At 43.7% G+C, this 18211-nt stretch overlaps 1 protein-coding gene across 2 annotated transcripts in view; it reads left to right on the forward strand.

Moving 5' to 3' along the window:
• The window catches only part of fam13b (family with sequence similarity 13 member B), an 82273-nt gene extending 71840 nt beyond the window's left edge, over nt 1-10433 (forward strand). For both annotated transcript variants that reach the window (XM_083651389.1, XM_083651390.1), the window contains 6 exons: nt 406-611; nt 1243-1326; nt 1788-1883; nt 2185-2528; nt 5254-5355; nt 6396-10433. In XM_083651389.1, the coding sequence (XP_083507515.1) occupies nt 406-611; nt 1243-1326; nt 1788-1883; nt 2185-2528; nt 5254-5355; nt 6396-6519 (956 nt within the window). In that variant the 3' untranslated portion in view covers nt 6520-10433. The remainder of the gene's footprint in view (nt 1-405; nt 612-1242; nt 1327-1787; nt 1884-2184; nt 2529-5253; nt 5356-6395) is intronic.
• Nucleotides 10434-18211: the final 7778 nt, after the last annotated feature.

Here is an 18211-nt window from a genome sequence, read left to right on the forward strand (position 1 = left end):
TGGGTGGTGGTGTTGTGGTTGTGTTTTCGTGCAGTGTGTTTGTGTGTGTGTGTGTGTGTGTGTGTGTGTGTGTGTGTGTGTGTGTGTGTGTGTGTGTGTGTGTGTGTGTGTGTGTGTGCTCGCTCTCTGGGCATGTTCCCTCCCTCCATGCATTGTTATTGGCTCATCTTCACCATGGCAGCTGTCCATCAGACTCCTGGCCATCCGTTGGCGGATGTTTTGGGACAATGTCAGACTCAAGTTTGTCTCTCGCTTCGTCTATTTCCCCCCCTTCCTCCCCTCTCTCTCTTCCTCTAAACACTTTCCCCCTTTCGTTCTCATCCTCTATCCCCGTCCCGCTGTCTCTTATTGTTTCCTCCATCTCTCCTCATCGCTCCCTCGCTCCCTCGTTCTTTCCCTCTCCAGATGCCAAACACGAGCTGGGCCCGCAGGCCCGTCCCCGCAGCAACACTCTGCCCAAGAGCTTCGGCTCCACGCTGGACCACAGCGGCGCCCACGACGCGGCGGGCGAGGTCAAAGGTCAACGTCCCACCAGGGAGGATACACTGGATCTGATCCAGCGCCGCGTCAAAGGGAAAAGGCAAGAGGACGGCTGGCCCGATGACATCAAGGTTAGTCCCACGGTTCTGTTTGACTTCACACTGAGACTAGTCTGACTCACTGGAAGCAGGCTGCAGGGATAAGCTCTCCCATTGGCTCCGACCATTTCAGTCGGAATGAAGGCAAATCCCTTTCCGCTCCCTGCGTGTCGCTCTCAAATGCCTCAGCCGCTGTGAAACAATGCTAGCTAGCAACCTAAAATGTCGAGTTTTGACAAAGATTTGGATCGTGCAATAAAGCAGGCCTGCTTGCTACTTTCGCTGGATGGTTGTAAAGATAAACAGAGGCTTTTTTCCCCAGTAGGCTAGACCAGAGTGTGCTGGTACAGCGCCAAACGGAGATAGTCTGGCAAGCGAGATTACACTGAGACTGGATCCGGACCCGACTTTGAATCGCAAGATTGGCATTGACAGTGTTTTGTCATATTCGTCATGTCATAAATTGTCAGCTCTACATTGACTTTGGCACAAGTCACTACTGTGCAACTGTACATTGTTACATGTCACTACTGTGCGACTGTACACTTGTTACATGTCACTACTGTGCGTTGTACCACATTGTTACATGCCAGCTGCACAAGTTGTTAGGATAGAGAGCAGAAGAGTTCAGAAAGGGTTCGATTACTACTCTCTGTGTATGTAGAAAATGACCAAGGAGCAGTTGTCCACTGAGAAGACGGTCCTTCAGAAGAACCTGCTGCACTACGAAGGCCTGCATGGTCGACCCGTAAGTCTCCACCACCTGCCTTTGATCCCAGTTAGTATCGTTGTCATTTATATTACCTTCACTTAAACTCAAAGAAATCATTGAGGGCTGGCCCTAATTTACAATGATGTATATAAATGATCAAAGATACAAGACAAAAGAAAACAAGCAATTAAACAAGTGTATAAGTACAGTTGATAAAGAAAAATCGATTAAGACAAGTATATAGGACAGGTAATAAAATATGCAAGATATCAAAAGAATAAATTAATAAAACAAATCAATTAAAACAAGTGCAAATAGAAGTTAAGTGGTTAGTGACCATTGATTTAAGATACCCAAGGGATACTAAAGTATACATTTTTATGGTCATTTATGCTACAAATCCCCTTGTAATCCCCCATTCAAACCTGTTCTAACTCTCTCTCTCTCTCTCTCTCTCTCTCTCTCCCCTCTCTCCCTCATCTCTTGCTGTTTCCCAGGTGACCAGAGAGGAGCGTCTGGTGGTGAAGCCTCTTTATGATCGCTACAGATTGGTGAAACAGATGCTCACTAGAGTCAGCATCACACCTATTGTTGTACGTATACAACACGCACACGCGCACACACACACACACACACACACACACACACACACACACACACACACACACACACACACACACACACACACACACACACACACACACACACACACAGGAACACTCACTGAAAGGACATTATAACCACACACCTTATATAATGTTTATACCACACACAAATAGCAACTATACACAAGATACCAACACATTTACTCTGGTTAGTATCACTCTGTTTAAATGCATATTAAACACACAGACACAGCTTTCTCTCAATAATAACCTGTCCTCCCTCTCCCAGGTGTCCCCCTCCAGTAAGAGGCGGAGCCAGATCCTGCAGCCAATCATCGAGGGGGAAACGTCCCATTTCTGCGATGAGATCAAGGAAGAGGAGGAGGAGGAGGCGGGGAAACCCGGAGGAGAGGAGGAGAGCCGAGAGGAGGAGAGGAAGGGGGAGGGGGAGGAGGAGGAGAGCAGTGGGGGCGAGGTGCAGAGTTCAGAGGTCATCATGGCCTTTGACGGGCCAATGAGGAGCCAGAACCAGCCAGACAGCCAGACGGGCGGGCCCATGAGAGCCAAGCTGGAGGAGGGCTCAGGGAAACTGGCCCTGGACCTGAGGCTGTCCAGCTCCAATGCCTCGTCGATGTGAGAACACACACAGACAGACAGACACACACACACACACACACACACACACACACACAGAGTGGATCAGTATCACAGATAGATAGCATCCTCTTAAAGGAGAATACCGGTATCATTTAGAGTTATAGCCTATTTACTACACATAAATACAATTACATAAATCCCACTGATGACATCAGTGATGTCATAAATTCACTCACACACACACACACACACACAAAGTCATTAGAGAGACTGAGGGAGAGTGAGGGAGAGAGAGAGGGAGACATTGTGTGCGCACCGGCCGAGCAGTGGCCGAGCTGCGAGCTGCAGGGCCAGCTTGGCGAGCTGCAGGACAGGCGAGCCCACGCAGAATTATCCCTAGGCTGAGTTTGCAGCCTAGGTATAATTCAAAACTATTTTATTGATCTATTTACCTCAGATGAAGCCAGAAACAAACAAAAGAAAACAGAAATACACGGCACGTCTGCCCGTATCTGTTTTCCGGGTAGATAGTCCTGCCTGGGGGACTTCAGACGGAGGTAGGGGAGGAGCTTCGAGGTTTGAGCGACAGTTTGAGGGCGAATGGCTTTACGAGACTTACAAGACCGTTTGAATGCTGAAGGGAGGAAAACCAAATCCTGATACCTCCAACTATACTGACTGTGTGCAACCTAGACGATCAAATCCTGATACCTCCAACTATACTGACTGTGTGCAACCTAGACGATCAAATCCTGATACCTCCAACTATACTGACTGTGTGCAACCTAGACGATCAAATCCTGATACCTCCAACTATACTGACTGTGTGCAACCTAGACGATCAAATCCTGATACCTCCAACTATACTGACTGTGTGCAACCTAGACGATCAAATCCTGATACCTCCAACTATACTGACTGTGTGCAACCTAGACGATCAAATCCTGATACCTCCAACTATACTGACTGTGTGCAACCTAGACGATCAAATCCTGATACCTCCAACTATACTGACTGTGTGCAACCTAGACGATCAAATCCTGATACCTCCAACTATACTGACTGTGTGCAACCTAGACGATCAAATCCTGATACCTCCAACTATACTGACTGTGCAACCTAGACGATCAAATCCTGATACCTCCAACTATACTGACTGTGTGCAACCTAGACCATCAAATCCTGATACCTCCAACTATACTGACTGTGCAACCTAGACGATCAAATCCTGATACCTCCAACTATACTGACTGTGCAACCTAGACCATCAAATCCTGATACCTCCAACTATACTGACTGTGCAACCTAGACCATCAAATCCTCATACCTCCAACTATACTGACTGTGTGCACCTGATACCTCCAACTATACTGACTGTGTGCAACCTAGACGATCCAACTATACTGACTGTGTGCACCTGATACCTCCAACTATACTGACTGTGTGCAACCTAGACGATCCAACTATACTGACTGTGTGCACCTGATACCTCCAACTATACTGACTGTGTGCAACCTAGACGATCCAACTATACTGACTGTGTGCAACCTAAACGATCAAATCCTGATACCTCCAACTATACTGACTGTGTGCAACCTAGACGATCAAATCCTGATACCTCCAACTATACTGACTGTGTGCAACCTAGACCATCAAATCCTGATACCTCCAACTATACTGACTGTGTGCAACCTAGACAATCAAATCCTCATACCTCCAACTATACTGACTGTGCAACCTAGACAATCAAATCCTGATACCTCCAACTATACTGACTGTGCAACCTAGACGATCAAATCCTGATACCTCCAACTATACTGACTGTGCAACCTAGACCATCAAATCCTCATACCTCCAACTATACTGACTGTGTGCACCTGATACCTCCAACTATACTGACTGTGTGCAACCTAGACGATCCAACTATACTGACTGTGTGCACCTGATACCTCCAACTATACTGACTGTGTGCAACCTAGACGATCCAACTATACTGACTGTGTGCAACCTAGACGATCAAATCCTGATACCTCCAACTATACTGACTGTGTGGACGATCGGCACAAACAAAAAGTACAACACTGGAGTGATCCGTTAAGAATGTCATCTTGTTAACACGTCACTGCACTTACAGCCTGAGTTAATGCACACACTCACTCACACACTCACACACACTCACACACACACTCACACACACACACACTCACACACACACACTCACACACACACACACACACACACACTCACACACACTCACACACACACACACACTCACACACTCACACATGCGTTACAGCCTGAGTTAATGCACACACTCACACACTCACACATGCACTTACAGCCTGAGTTAATGCACACACTCACACACACACTCACACATGCGTCTCTAATCTGTTATCAGCTGAGGACTTAAGTACATCCAGGCCACATCACGTGACCATGATCCTTCCTGCTCACAGCAACTCACATCCGCTCCTTTGTACCTCAGAGATGATGATGTCACAGCTTTTTTTTAAGTGTTTCTTAAACTCTGCTTCAAGACCAAAATGATTCCTGCATGACGCCTAAAAGTGTCTTGCTACTACAGTCAGGATTCAGAACATGTTTGATATCTAAAGCCCAGCCAAACTGGATGAAGCTGATGTATACAGTACACTGAGTACAGTGCAATGGGGTGTCATCAAATGGATTTGGGGTGTATTTCCCCTTTGAGCTGAATGTTCTATTAGTAGTGTTAACGACTCGGTTCCTCATGTACCAGGCCAGAGCTGCTGGAACAGCTGTGGAAGGCCAGAGCGGAGAAGAAGAAGCTGAGGAAGACCATCAGAGAGTTTGAAGAAGATTTCTATCAGCATAACGGCAGGTAGGTGGACCGGTTAATCGGTTTGACTATTAACCGCGATTTAAAACGTCACGGTTATATAACCGCAGAGGCTCCGCTACACTGAGTGTTTTGTTGTCACAACAGTACGTCAGTTTAAACTCCTGTGCGGCGCAAACTGCGCTGGAACGAGAGGAACCTGTCTCTCTCGCTTCGTTTCAGCACGGACTATTTAGCCGGTGCACCAAACACAGGCAGCTGCATGTGTCCCAGTAGTAGCCAGTCTGTAGCCTACCATAACAAAAATGTGAAATAAGCATCGGTTTACCGTATCGGTTATCGGCCCGAGGAGAATATTTATCGGTTAGCGTATCAGCTGTAAAAATCCATATCGTCCATCCCTAATTTTGGTTACTGTATTATTTGTCTTCCGAAAGGCAGCAACTGTTAAAATTGTGGGGGAAATACAATAAAACCTCTATTTAAAGAATGCTCATGTGATTTATATACGTCTATAATAATAATCGTGAAACCGTGATAATCGTGTTTTTTTTTTCTCAGACTATAATCGCACATCAAAATTTAGAATCGTTGCATCCCGAGTTGAGAGCAGAGAAAACACTATTGCAGCTGCAGCAGCACCTCCAGGCTCCTAGCTAGTCAGCCTACACATGACGCCTTCAGGGTGCCTCGATTAAGTCTGCACGTCTGCACGATACCGTGAAATTTTTGTCCCAAGGTTATCATACCGTCAAAAACTCATACCGGCACATCCCTAGATACCATTTATTATATCGCAAATCGCAAAATATTGTCCACAATAATCGCAACCTGTGCAAATGTGTCACATAATGTCACTTGTAAATAGGGTGCGCCAGTCAGTAATTGCGTGAAACACCAGCTGTCGATCCAGACGGGACTGAAACTGCTGTAAGGAATCAGAGTTCACTCAAAATACAGTAGGTCATTTCTGCTGGAATGTTGACCAGGGTGTCTGGAGGAAATCACACACATGTTTCTTCCAGGTGAGATCAATTTAATATAAAAACTCATTTTCTCTGTCTCCCTCCTCTCTCCTGCAGAAATGTTCAGAAGGAGGACCGGGTGCCGATGCTGGAGGAGTACAGGGAGTACAAGAGGATCAAGTCCAAGCTCCGCCTCCTGGAAGTCCTTATCAGCAAACAGGATTCCTCCAAGTCCATCTAGACCCACCCCCCCGCACCTCTCCCCCTATCAGATATCATTACAACTCTGAGGACCCGCCCATCCAGGAAGTCCTTCAGCCGGTCGGACGTCATTACAGCCGGAAGGGTCGGCCCGCCTAGGAAAACCGCCAGCCAGTGAGATTCATTATCTGTACAGGACACACCCCATCCAGGAAGTCCTCCGCCATGTGACATCATGACCACCGCTCGTAATGCTGCGTTCATGTTGTATGGGAAACACGATCAGAATGACTTGTTGCTTAAAAGTAATGGTTTTAAATTAATTTTGAAGCCGTCACAATGCCATGATTGAAGTTTTTCGTAGATGTCGGTTTTGTTATTGGTTCGTTTCATATTTTACACGTGTGCGTTTTGAATTCACGCTTTTCCAGCAAACCAAACAATGACAAAGTGAAAAGTCCAGCAAGTAGCCGTGGCATTTTTAACATGGTATCACAAAATGACTTGTTTTTTGTAGTTGTTTTTTCAAAATCGTTTTATTTGAAACAAATGCATCGTTCCCTACACTTGAGTGCGGGTATTTTGCAGTGTTGGTGATCCATCGCCAAAACCCCCCAGTTTCCAAGTAGGAAGTGTATTATCTACCGCCTTTCCCGTGTGACACGAACGCAGCATTACCCCTGGCTATGCATTACATCACTCGACCCCGCCCCAATTTCCCCACAACCACCCAATCCCCAGAGCTCTCTTCCGGAGTGGCAGCGGCCGCAACCAATCTCACCGCTGCCTGGCCATCATCGAAAACCGCGGCAGTCGCTAACGAATAAGGCCACTGCATCTGAAGAGGAATCATCGTAGTCTTCTTCATCGTCATCCTCCCACCAACTACACTCAACACTTTGCACTTGTCTTTACATGTCTCATACTCTTCCATTGAAAGAAAAATTTGACTTTTTTTTTGTCTCACAGAACTTTTTCTTTTGTCGTCAATCTTATTTATGGATGCTGTTCCAGTGTTGTTGTTTTTCTCCCTCATGCTGAGGAATCTTATAGGACAACTTTGAGGACTGACAGTTTCTTCATTCTAACTGAATTGTTTCGTTTTTTTCATGGACGTCGCACTGTGTGGAAAGTCCTGCATCCCCTTCCTTCTACAACAGACGAGATTGGTCGAGCCGGGTTTCCCCTTTTCCCGAGGCGACCGGCGATTTTAATCTGTCGGACTTTCAGAGCGTCGTTAATTCACTGAACTCCATTCGACATCCTCACGTCCGGACGCTTCACCTTCTGACTGATTTTAAGATTAACTCGCAAGGTTTAAAAAAAAAAAGACAACAAAAAAGAAGCGTTTATGTGTATGTATTCTTGTTCAATCGATATATACATATGTTTGTTTGTGAGACACTACTATGTCCATGTTTTTTCTTGAATGAAAAAGAGTAACTTGTTTCAAGGGAAAAGAGAGAAAGATCCTTGTAATGCTGTCAATGCGATGATATTCACTGTTTGACCTTTGATTCGTTCTGAAAGGAAACTGATGGATTTAATCAGTTCAGGACTGGTTCAGATTTTTTTTATTTCTTGATTTTGTCGTGTTTCTATTCTTTGGTTGGTTTTCTTTCTATTGTAGAGATTTGTCAGTGAAGCCTATACTAGGTTGGCAAACTGTAGTATTTCCTGTATTCTCCCTCCCTAATTCTCTGCAATAAGGCTGGACTCAATTTCCCATGAGCCTCTTAACACTGAGGCTTTCTAGTGGAACATGGATATGAAGCGCTCGTGCTGCCTTCAGGTGCTCCTCGTAAGCTCTGACTTCTGACTTTGTAAGTCATAAATACAAGTTGTTACACAATCAAGTGCTTTTTATCAGAAACGATAGCAGAATGGACTGTTGGATGGAAAGGAACGTTGGGTGTCATAGAAAGCCCAACGTTTCCAGTTACCATTTCGTTCGTGTGCTTTCTACTTGCCATTATGATATTTCCGACAGCACATGAAGGCAGCGTTGGCCAGAGGGACGCTCATGGGAAACAGAGTCCTGGACTCAGATCAGCATTATAAACAGATGTAGTCATTGCTGTTGCGTTTGCTTGGCACTACTGCTGCACTGTTGCTCCGCCCCCAACAGGAATCATTTGGGAAAACTGCAGTAGTTGTGGGAAGGATGACTGTTTTATTTGATTTTGTTCTTTGCTTCTGTTGTTTGTTTGCGAGTTCAGGTGCTGAGTAGTGTGTGGGAGGTGTTCAGGTGCTGAGTAGTGTGTGGGAGGTGTTCAGGTGCTGAGTAGTGTGTGGGAGGTGCTGAGGGCTTACTGAGGGTACAACAGGTGCTTCTTATGGTTAAATGTGCAGTATCCTAAACACCACTGAAAACCTGCATGGCCAAAGTCTTCATCAGCGGCTCTTGGCGGTCGATGATCGATGTTTGATTGTATCTCTAACGGCTGTCTCGTTCGGCTAAGTTGCCGAACTGTGTCTCATAAACGGAAAATAACTTTTCTCATGCTTCAATCGCTCACGTGGAAGTATTGTGATCCTCCGGTGTTTTGTTTTTTTCCGGTGTTGGTCCTGATATTTTACCGGTGGATCTTTTCCGACGGTTTCGAGGACAGCTGGAAGGAAGCGCTCGCCGCTGACTGCCGGTCAGTGCTGAGTCGGCGAGGTTAGGGAAACTCCTGAGCGAGACAGTGTGGCAAGCGAGACGAGGGAAACGCAGATGTTAAAGAGGAGTCTCGTTCTTTCTCTCTCATAGAATCCCTCCATCCAGTCTGACAGTCTCCCTTTTTTTTTTAAATGCAAAAAATATCTTTATTACATAGAACTTGTTCAGATGAACACAAAACATTCAAACTGCTGCTCTGTAAGACTTCGCCATCTGGGTCGTTTGGGCCTTTTTCTTCCCACGGCCAGATATCTTCAGTCAGTAGGAGTATTTTTCAGCTCTTGACAGCTTGATCAGAGAACAGTCTTGACAGTCTTCTATTCTCATGGCTGCACGGTCCAGTGTGAGTTCCAGCACAGTTGCAGCATGCCGCCTGTTTGTGTCTTCATTCTTCTTCCTAGAAGCCATGACACCTTGTGTCAGACAGGAGTGTAGAGGGAGGCGTGTGATGTCGAGTCTAACTGAGATTTGGCAGGTGAGCAGTGGGTGAGTTTTCTGTAGGCCGGTAGACAAATCAGTCATGTTGTTGCCCTGGCTGGGAGCGGGGTGTCCCTGCTAGGATTAAAGAGGCTAGGGTGGGAGAAGCTGTCAGTCACACCGATTACATACTGACCGCAGGCCTCTGTCAGTCAATGAGGATGGGTTGAAAACAATGCTACGTGTATGTCTGTATGAGAAAGAGATCGCGCGTGTGTGTCTATGCTTGTAAACAGTTTGGCGCGTGTAGCGATGGTAAAGGAGGATGGGGTTTGATGTAAAGAAATGTTATTTGCACAGCATTCAGAGAATGCAGTCCTTTTTGTGTTTGTCAGTTTTATTTCTAAATAAAGCACTACTTCTATACAAATATAAATATATAAATATATACATAGATATATACACCTGAAGGAATGAATGTCAGAAATGTTTAAATTATTTCAAACAAACACGTTTGGCCCCCTTTGTTTCATTATATCTGTGACGCCCTGAGAATGTGTTTCTTTTTTTAATGCTATTACTATCATTACCATTATTTTGTATGATGATATAATATTGACACCAATAATCCCTTTTGTATCTACTCACTAAACCCCTGTAAAAACAGCCGTAGTCGTTAGTCTGGCACTGTGTTGGCTAATCAGACCTAAACCTGCTTGGTTATTTTTGTTTTGTTCTGTGTAATATAAGCTAATTCTAGATGCAGTACTGTAGTAAAGCTTGCATGGCAAAAAGAGAACATAATAGTACGAATAACATGATGTATTGTTTCTTTCTATTATTTGTGCCATGAAGAAGAAGCAATAATAAAAATTTGCGTGGAGGTTACAGTATCTAGTATTGGGTGTTGGTGATGTTGGGTGGGATCAGACTGTGTGTGGGCGGGTGGGGGGGGGGGGGGTTACATTCAAGTTATGATGATGAATGGTAAATCTATAGATTGTTCTGTTTTCAGTCTAGCAGCCTGACACACACGACATCTAGCTGACCCAAACAAATTACTGGCAAATAGTTCAGTAATGTGGGTCAACTTCTTACTAATGGCAACAACCACCAAACTCAATGAATGTTGTGTCCTCAATATGTTCTAAATGAGAGAGAAAAAAGTCTTATGAGGGGAACATTTTGAAAATCGCCTAAATATGATCCTACCAAAACACTCTAGGTCAGGGAGCTGCAACCTTTTTGATATGAAGTGCCATTTTAAATTGTGCTTGTCAATCAGTGTGCCACACCAAGATAATGATGAATGACTCGCACATCAAAATGTAATGTTATTCCTTCCTAAATCAGGACAACACAGCATGGTCCGACCTTCACTTTCTTCTGCGCTGGCATTTTTCATCTGCTTTCTGCTGCCCAGAGCCATGTATATAGGATATTTACGGTAGTGACCCACTCTCTGCCTCTGATTGGTTGCCTTCCATTGGAGCAGCAGAGCAATCGAGAGTGGCGTTGACTGCAGTCGATTGTGCAAAATGTAGTATGCCGTTATGGTCACTGACGCATTTTTGCCAGATCCCCATCACCATTAGAAAAAAGTAATTACATTGCTTTCATAGTCATGTTAAATCGCACCTGCAACACCTGCAGCCCCCAATATACCTACTACTATCAAGGGATGATACTTTTAAAAGCTAAGAAAAACCAATGTTAATATAGCCTATGCGTTTTACTACTTACATTTATGCATAAAGTGATATCCACTTACCATAAATAATCTGTATTATGCATAAAGTGATGTAACAGGTAGATGATCCCTGGTAGGTTGTGTGACACGCCCCCTCACAGGGAACTGCAGGTAATTGCCAACCAGCAGCAAGCCAGCAACACACCTGAATCTCATTCCCCTCATCATAGGGAGAGTATTTAAGGCTGAAAATCTATTCTGCTCATTCTTGTCTCTGCTTGGGCCATGGCTGGCATGCTCCCTCTCTCCCCGTGTGTCTCCACGTGTGTACAGCAAAAGGTAAGCCTAGTAGCATGCTATCTGAGGACATTGATGATAGTAACTCCCAAATATTTCGCTGATGGGTTCGCCTCATTAGGTTTGCAGCCTGGACCTGGCTCCCTTGTTAAACTGACTGAATGGGGAGCAAGGTAAATAGTTTTTGTTTTCTTGGTTTTAATAGTTTTATCATTGACTAATGGCTAGCCCCGTCGTCGGAACTCTTTCGGCTAGCTATGCTAGCTACCCTAGAAAGCTAGTTCCGACGAGGGGGCTAATTACTAATGGCTATCCTCAAATAGGGACGATCCAGTGAAGCCAAGCCCTGAGTTTACTTCAGAGGAGAATTCCCCCCTGACCGACTCCTGTTAGGTGTTATTTGATGCACCAGAGGTATTTTCCTTTCTTTTGAATTTCATAACCGCGTAATGGTTTGAGAGTCAGACCTTAAGTTGTATTTTTGTTTCTTTATGCAGGTTATCGGCCCTGCTGTTTTGCCTTTGTTATATTTATCATTTAGTTGTTCTGCTGTAAGTGCCTGGCATGGCATCGCCATTATAGAGCTTTGTTAACTACGCTCTGGGTTAGGAAACCCTTTGTCAAGTTTGTTACTTTTTGTTTCATTCATTTCCTTTGGCGTCAAACCAGCTGTACTGTACTACAACTAGGTATTGAGGAGTGTGGTGGTGGGGATTGGCAGCATAGGGGGTCCCTTCCCTAATCACAGCACGTTCTAGTTAAATGTGCACGAAACACTTGTTCACCTTTTTGCAGTGAGTTTGCAGTGACAGTGACCCAGACACAAACACGTGTGGTGCTGCTTCGTCGTCGGCCTTTTAGCTAAGCCTCCCCTAGTCTCCTTCTCCTCATCAATCCCCCTGTCCTGTTGGTATAGTATGCGACCTAGCCTTTTAGGATACATTTTCTACTTTTGATATCGTTAAATTTTAATATAACAAATCTTAAAAAAACTTTATTGTAATTACAAAATAAATTGTTAACCCATTTCCCCCCTCTACCACAGCTTCCAGTATTCCTTTATTACAGGCAAATTTTTCATAAATCAACATTTGTGTGAGCTTGAAACCACGTCGTCTTGTCTCTTTACAATTGTAATGTGTGCTTTATACAAAGTGTATTGCATTGAACTTTATTTCCTGGGGTGCAATTCCCTAGGTGGCGTAGTTGGTCATTCAAGGTACTAAGAAGCTTTGATACCTTGAATGACCAACTACGCCACCTAGGGAATTGCACCCCAGGAAATAAAGTTCAATGCAATACACTTTGTATAAAGCACAGCACACATTACAATTGTAAAGACACAAGACGACGTGGTTTCAAGCTCACACAAATGTTGATTTATGAAAAATTTGCCTATAAGAAAGGAATACTGGAAGCTGTGGTAGAGGGGGGAATGGGTTAACAATTTATTTTGTAATTACAATAAAGTTTTTTTTAAGATTTGTTATATTAAAATTTAACGATATCAAAAGTAGAAAATGTATCCTAAAAGGCTAGGTCGCATACTATACCGACAGGGGGATTGATGAGGAGAAGGAGACTAGGGGGAGGCTTAGCTAAAAGGCCGACGACGAAGCAGCACCACACGTGTTTGTGTCTGGGTCACTCTCACTGCAAACTCACTGCAAAAAGGTGAACAAGTGTTTCGTGCACATTTAACTAGAACGTGCTGTGATTAGGGAAGGGGCCCCTATGATACCAATCCCCACCACCACACACCTTGATACCTAGTTTGTAGTACAGTACAGCTGGTTTGACGCCAAAGGAAATGAATGAAACAAAGTAACAAACTTGACAAAGGGTTTCCTAACCCAGAGCGTAGTTAACAAAGCTCTATAATGGCGATGCCATGCCAGGCACTTAAAGCAGAACAACTAAATGATAAATATAACAAAGGCAAAACAGCAGGGGCGATAACCTGCATAAAGAAACAAAAATACAACTTACAAGGCTGACTCTCAAACCATTATGCCGTTCTGAAATTCAAAACAAAGGCAAAACCTCTGGTGCATCAAGTAACGCCTAAAAGGAGTCTGTCGGGGGGGGTTATTCTCCACTGGAGAAGTGGGCTTGGCTCACTGGATCGTCCCTATTGCATGATAGCACTAGTCGGTGATAAATGTTAAAACCAAGAAAACAAACTATTTACCTTGGTCACCATTATCAATTTAACAAGGGGTCCAGGCTGCAAACCTGAGGGGGAACGGAAATATTGGGAGTTACTATCAATGTCCTCAAATAGCATGCTACTAGGCTTACCTTTTGCTATAGGCTACACACTAGGAGAGAGCATGACCAAAGCAGAGACAAGAATGAGCAGAGAAATTAGATATTTCTTATATCAGCTGTCAGTCCTACCAGACATGTTTCGACGGTAACACTTCTGCTTCATCAGAGGAGTCACTAAATGGAGATGTGTATTAACAGCTGATTGTTTATTGAGGATGATGGTCCATTTGACAGGACGACCATGCCCCCCCCGCTGTCTGTTCACTGTTTGAGAAGGGCACTCGTGTTGGAAAGCCCCCGCATCCCGGTTCATCATCTTCTGGGCTCTTTCTAATCTTCACTGTCTCCATAATCCAGCGCTGATGTCTCTTGTTTTCGGTGCAGATGACTTTAGCTTTAGCCCAGTCCATGATGTGATTCTCTTTTGCAATGGTCCTTGATAGCTGATTTGAGGTTCTCTTGTAGGGCCTGTTCTTTTATTGCTCATGTGTCTTTTTGTAGTTTCTTTTTCACATTCCTTTGCGTTCTTTTTTGCGAATGCTGAATGATCATCCTGTTTCCCCAATGTATGATTTGTTGCAAGAGTGACATGTTATTTCGTATGACCTTGCATTGGTCGATTTGTCTTTCGGGTGCACTAATAGTTGTCAGTTTCCTGTGTGGTTTTACTGGTGTACTGATGTGATGTTTTTTCATGGCTCTTTGGATGCGCTCTGTAATGCCTCTGATGTATGGTAATGTGACTGTGCCTTTGTTTATGATTTTGTTTTCCTGTCTGGGTTTGTTCTGTTTTACCTGGCCTTTTTCTATGGCCCATTTTGGATATTGGCAGGTTGTGAGTGCATCTTGGAACAACACATCCAAGATGCACTCACAACCTGAACCTGCCAATATCCAAAATGGGCCAGAGAAAAAGGAAAACGACGGGTAAAACAGAAAAACACACCCAGACAGGAAAAAAGAAACAGGAAAACAAAGGCGCAGTCACATTAGCATACATCAGAGGCATTAAAGAGCCATGAAAAAACATATCGGTACACCAGTAAAACCACACAGGAAACTCAACAACTATTAGTGCACCCGAAAGACAAATGGACCAAAGCAACGTCGTATACGAAATACCATGTCACTCTTGCAATAAAGCATACATTGGGGTAACAGGATGATCATTCAGCATTCGCAAAAAAGTACACCAAAAGGAATGTGAAAAAAACTACTAAAAGACAGACCGGAGCAATAAAAGAACGGACCCTACAAGAGAACCTCAAATCAGCTATCACGGACCATTGCAAAAGAGAATCACATCATGGACTGGGATGAGGCCAAAGTCATCTGCACCGAAAACAGACATCAGCGCTGGATTATGGAGGTAGTGGAGATTAGAAAGCGAGCCCAGAAGACTATGAACCGGGACGAGGGGGCTTTCATGCTTTCCAACACCTGGAGCGCCCTTCTCAAACACAGAACTGACAGCGGGGGGCGTGGTCGTCCTGTCAAATCTGACAGGACCATCATGCCTTGGTAAACAACTCAGCTGTTAAGACAAGTCACACACCATCTAGTGACGCCTCTGATGAAGACGGAAGTGTTACCGTCGAAACACAAATCTGTCTGATATATAAGAAATCTAATTTCTGAGTTCTAGTCAATGGTAAAACTATTAAAACCAACAAAACAAACGATTTACCTTGGTCCCCATTCAGTCAGTTTAACAAGGGAGCCAGGTCCAGGCTGCAAACCTATAATGAGGCGAACTGATCGATCAGTGAAATATTTGAGTTACTATCATTAATGTCCTCAAATAGCATGCTACTAGGCTTACCTTTTGCTGTACACACCGGGAGAGAGCATGCCATGACCCAAGCAGAGACAAGAATGAGCAGAACAGATTTTCAGCCTTAAATACTCTCCCTATGATGAGGGGGGAATGGGACTCAGGTGTGTTGCTGGCTTGCTGCTGGTTGGCAATTACCTGCAGTTCCCTGTGAGGGGGCGTGTCACACAACCTAGCAGGGATCATCTACCTGTTACATATATTATGCAGTTAAAAAAATAGATTTCATATGTTGCCAAGCTAGCGGAAAGATGTGCTATCATTTCAGAGAAATAGCCTAATGGGGGGGGGAAATACCAGGCTCTGCATCTAAATATTCTGAACTGCAGTTACTGTGAACACAGTAGGCTACCAACAAGATCTTAATTATCCAACAATTGTAAGAAAAAATAACCAGGCCATGGAAAACTATAAATGACACCTATGGCCACACCACAATTTGGAGATTTGGGGGTTGAGCCTCAGTGAAAGCTTGGACTTTGAAGAACTTCTCGAGTGAAGAATGAAAAGCTCTGACGGAAATGACTTGGACGTTGTGAGACTCAGTGGCTCAGAGTTTGGCAGCTGCATGACAGTTTTGAGGTTGAGGGTTTGAGCCTCAGGCAGTTAGTTATGAAAATGGACACACAAAAGCTCAGAGAACAAGTGTGACACAGTGGCTCAGAGTTGGATTACTGCCCAGCTCAAGAGGGCCTGGGCCGGTTGCACAAAACACCCCGAGTTCAGATTTAAGTCTGAGTTAAGGTTTCCATAAAATAAAATCGGTGGCACAAAACACTCTTAAAGTGGTAATGGAAGATTTCAGTTTTGTTCTCTTGGGTGACACCTATTGGCAATTAGTGGTAATTGCAGGTGAGATCCAAACTGTTATGTGACATTACTCAGTTTGTTCGGCCATATTAACCACCCGTAATGCTAGCAGAGACCGGAAAAAAGTAGCTTGTTATCCTACTTCACACAAGAGTTGGCAGGAACATACAGACTGAGTCTATTGTGTTAGCTCCGCCCACCCTGTGTCACCACAGACACCAAGTTCAATGGGCTTCCATCAATGGGCCATAGGCTCAATCACCATTGTGTTAAGTCACTATCAGATAGTGACTTAACACACATTTATTTAGATGAAAATCTTCTGTATTATCACTGCAAGTCTTCTCCATAAGGTTACACATTTTAAGGAAACCATAAGAGGAAGATTTAAGGGTGTTTACCGATTATAATATAATCAATATTATTTGATGGAAACCTTAACTCAGACTTTAAGGAAAATCTTAACTGAAGGCGTTTTGTGCAACCGGCCCCAGGTCCGCCCCCCGACTTCCACAGAGATACACTATGAGCAGGGGATGAGAGAGGAAACCACAGACTGCTGAACTTTTACAGAAATTTCAAATAGTTTGGGTGATGCCTTGAATGACATAACTCAGTACATTTTGAAAGTAACTTACTTTGTGAGGAATCAACCCGGTGATCACAAGCAGACTTCTCTAATCACTGGGTCATTGCTGCTGTAAAACGACAACACTCAACTCAAATAACTGAAGACAATAGAATAAAGACCCAAAACATCACTGAATCATTAGAAACTTTGTTCTATATAATTTAATATCTACAATAGAGGGAAACCTTTAGAAAACATCTCACTGACCTTACTGATAGTAATACTCAATATACAAGATTATATCACATCATTTCTATACAAGTTGCCTACTATCGTCTTGCATACTTCAACATTACTCTGAGTGGGACCCATAAAAATAGATTTTGGCTTGAAATGTGCTTCATATTAGCTTGAAATACATTAAAAGAAGTTCTAACTACTGCAAGATATAACCAATTAAGTCTTTGAAATTAAATATTCAAACATTGTTTTTGCAAGAATTGGCAAAGGGAAATTGCGGCTGTCGTATGAAAACCCAGTAACTCCAACATCTGTGTTTTCTATGTGAAATGAAATGGTCCCAGGATAATTGATGTGCTTCAGTCATGTTTAGTCCATGAGCCTGGAGGCAAAGACACCCATTGAAAATCCATTGAACAAAAACAACAGGAAGTAATAGGACGACGGAAGGAACAAACTGCATTCTTGAGAAACTGACTTCAGGAGATGTGAGGCTGGCGTCTGACAGCAGCAACGTACACATCACTAGTTTCCCCCACAGAGCAGATTGTGCAGGTCAACTTGTTTAACTCAGAAATAAGCAGCAAATCTGTCCAACATGTACATCAGGAGAACAGCAAGTCGGTGTTCAAACTGGTTCCATTCCAAATTCATATTTCTTATGAAGAAATGTTTTGTTGTATTGCTGTTCTAATTTATAGCATGCAAAATGGTCATTAATGGAAAAAAGGCTTTGATAAATCTGATGAATCTGGCTGAAATAAGATATAATACTACTGATATGCTGATGGAATGATGGATAATTATATAATTTGAGATTTAGTTTTGTTGTCTTCTATTGATGTGATTGCTGCGTTGCATAATTGCACTAAGTCAAATTCCACGTTTGTAAACCTACTTACTGTGGCTATTAAAGTGAATCTTGAATCTTAACTGATAT

The sequence above is a fragment of the Poromitra crassiceps genome (genome assembly GCF_964638095.1).
Source record: "Poromitra crassiceps genome assembly, chromosome: 15".
Lineage (NCBI taxonomy): Eukaryota > Metazoa > Chordata > Actinopteri > Beryciformes > Melamphaidae > Poromitra > Poromitra crassiceps.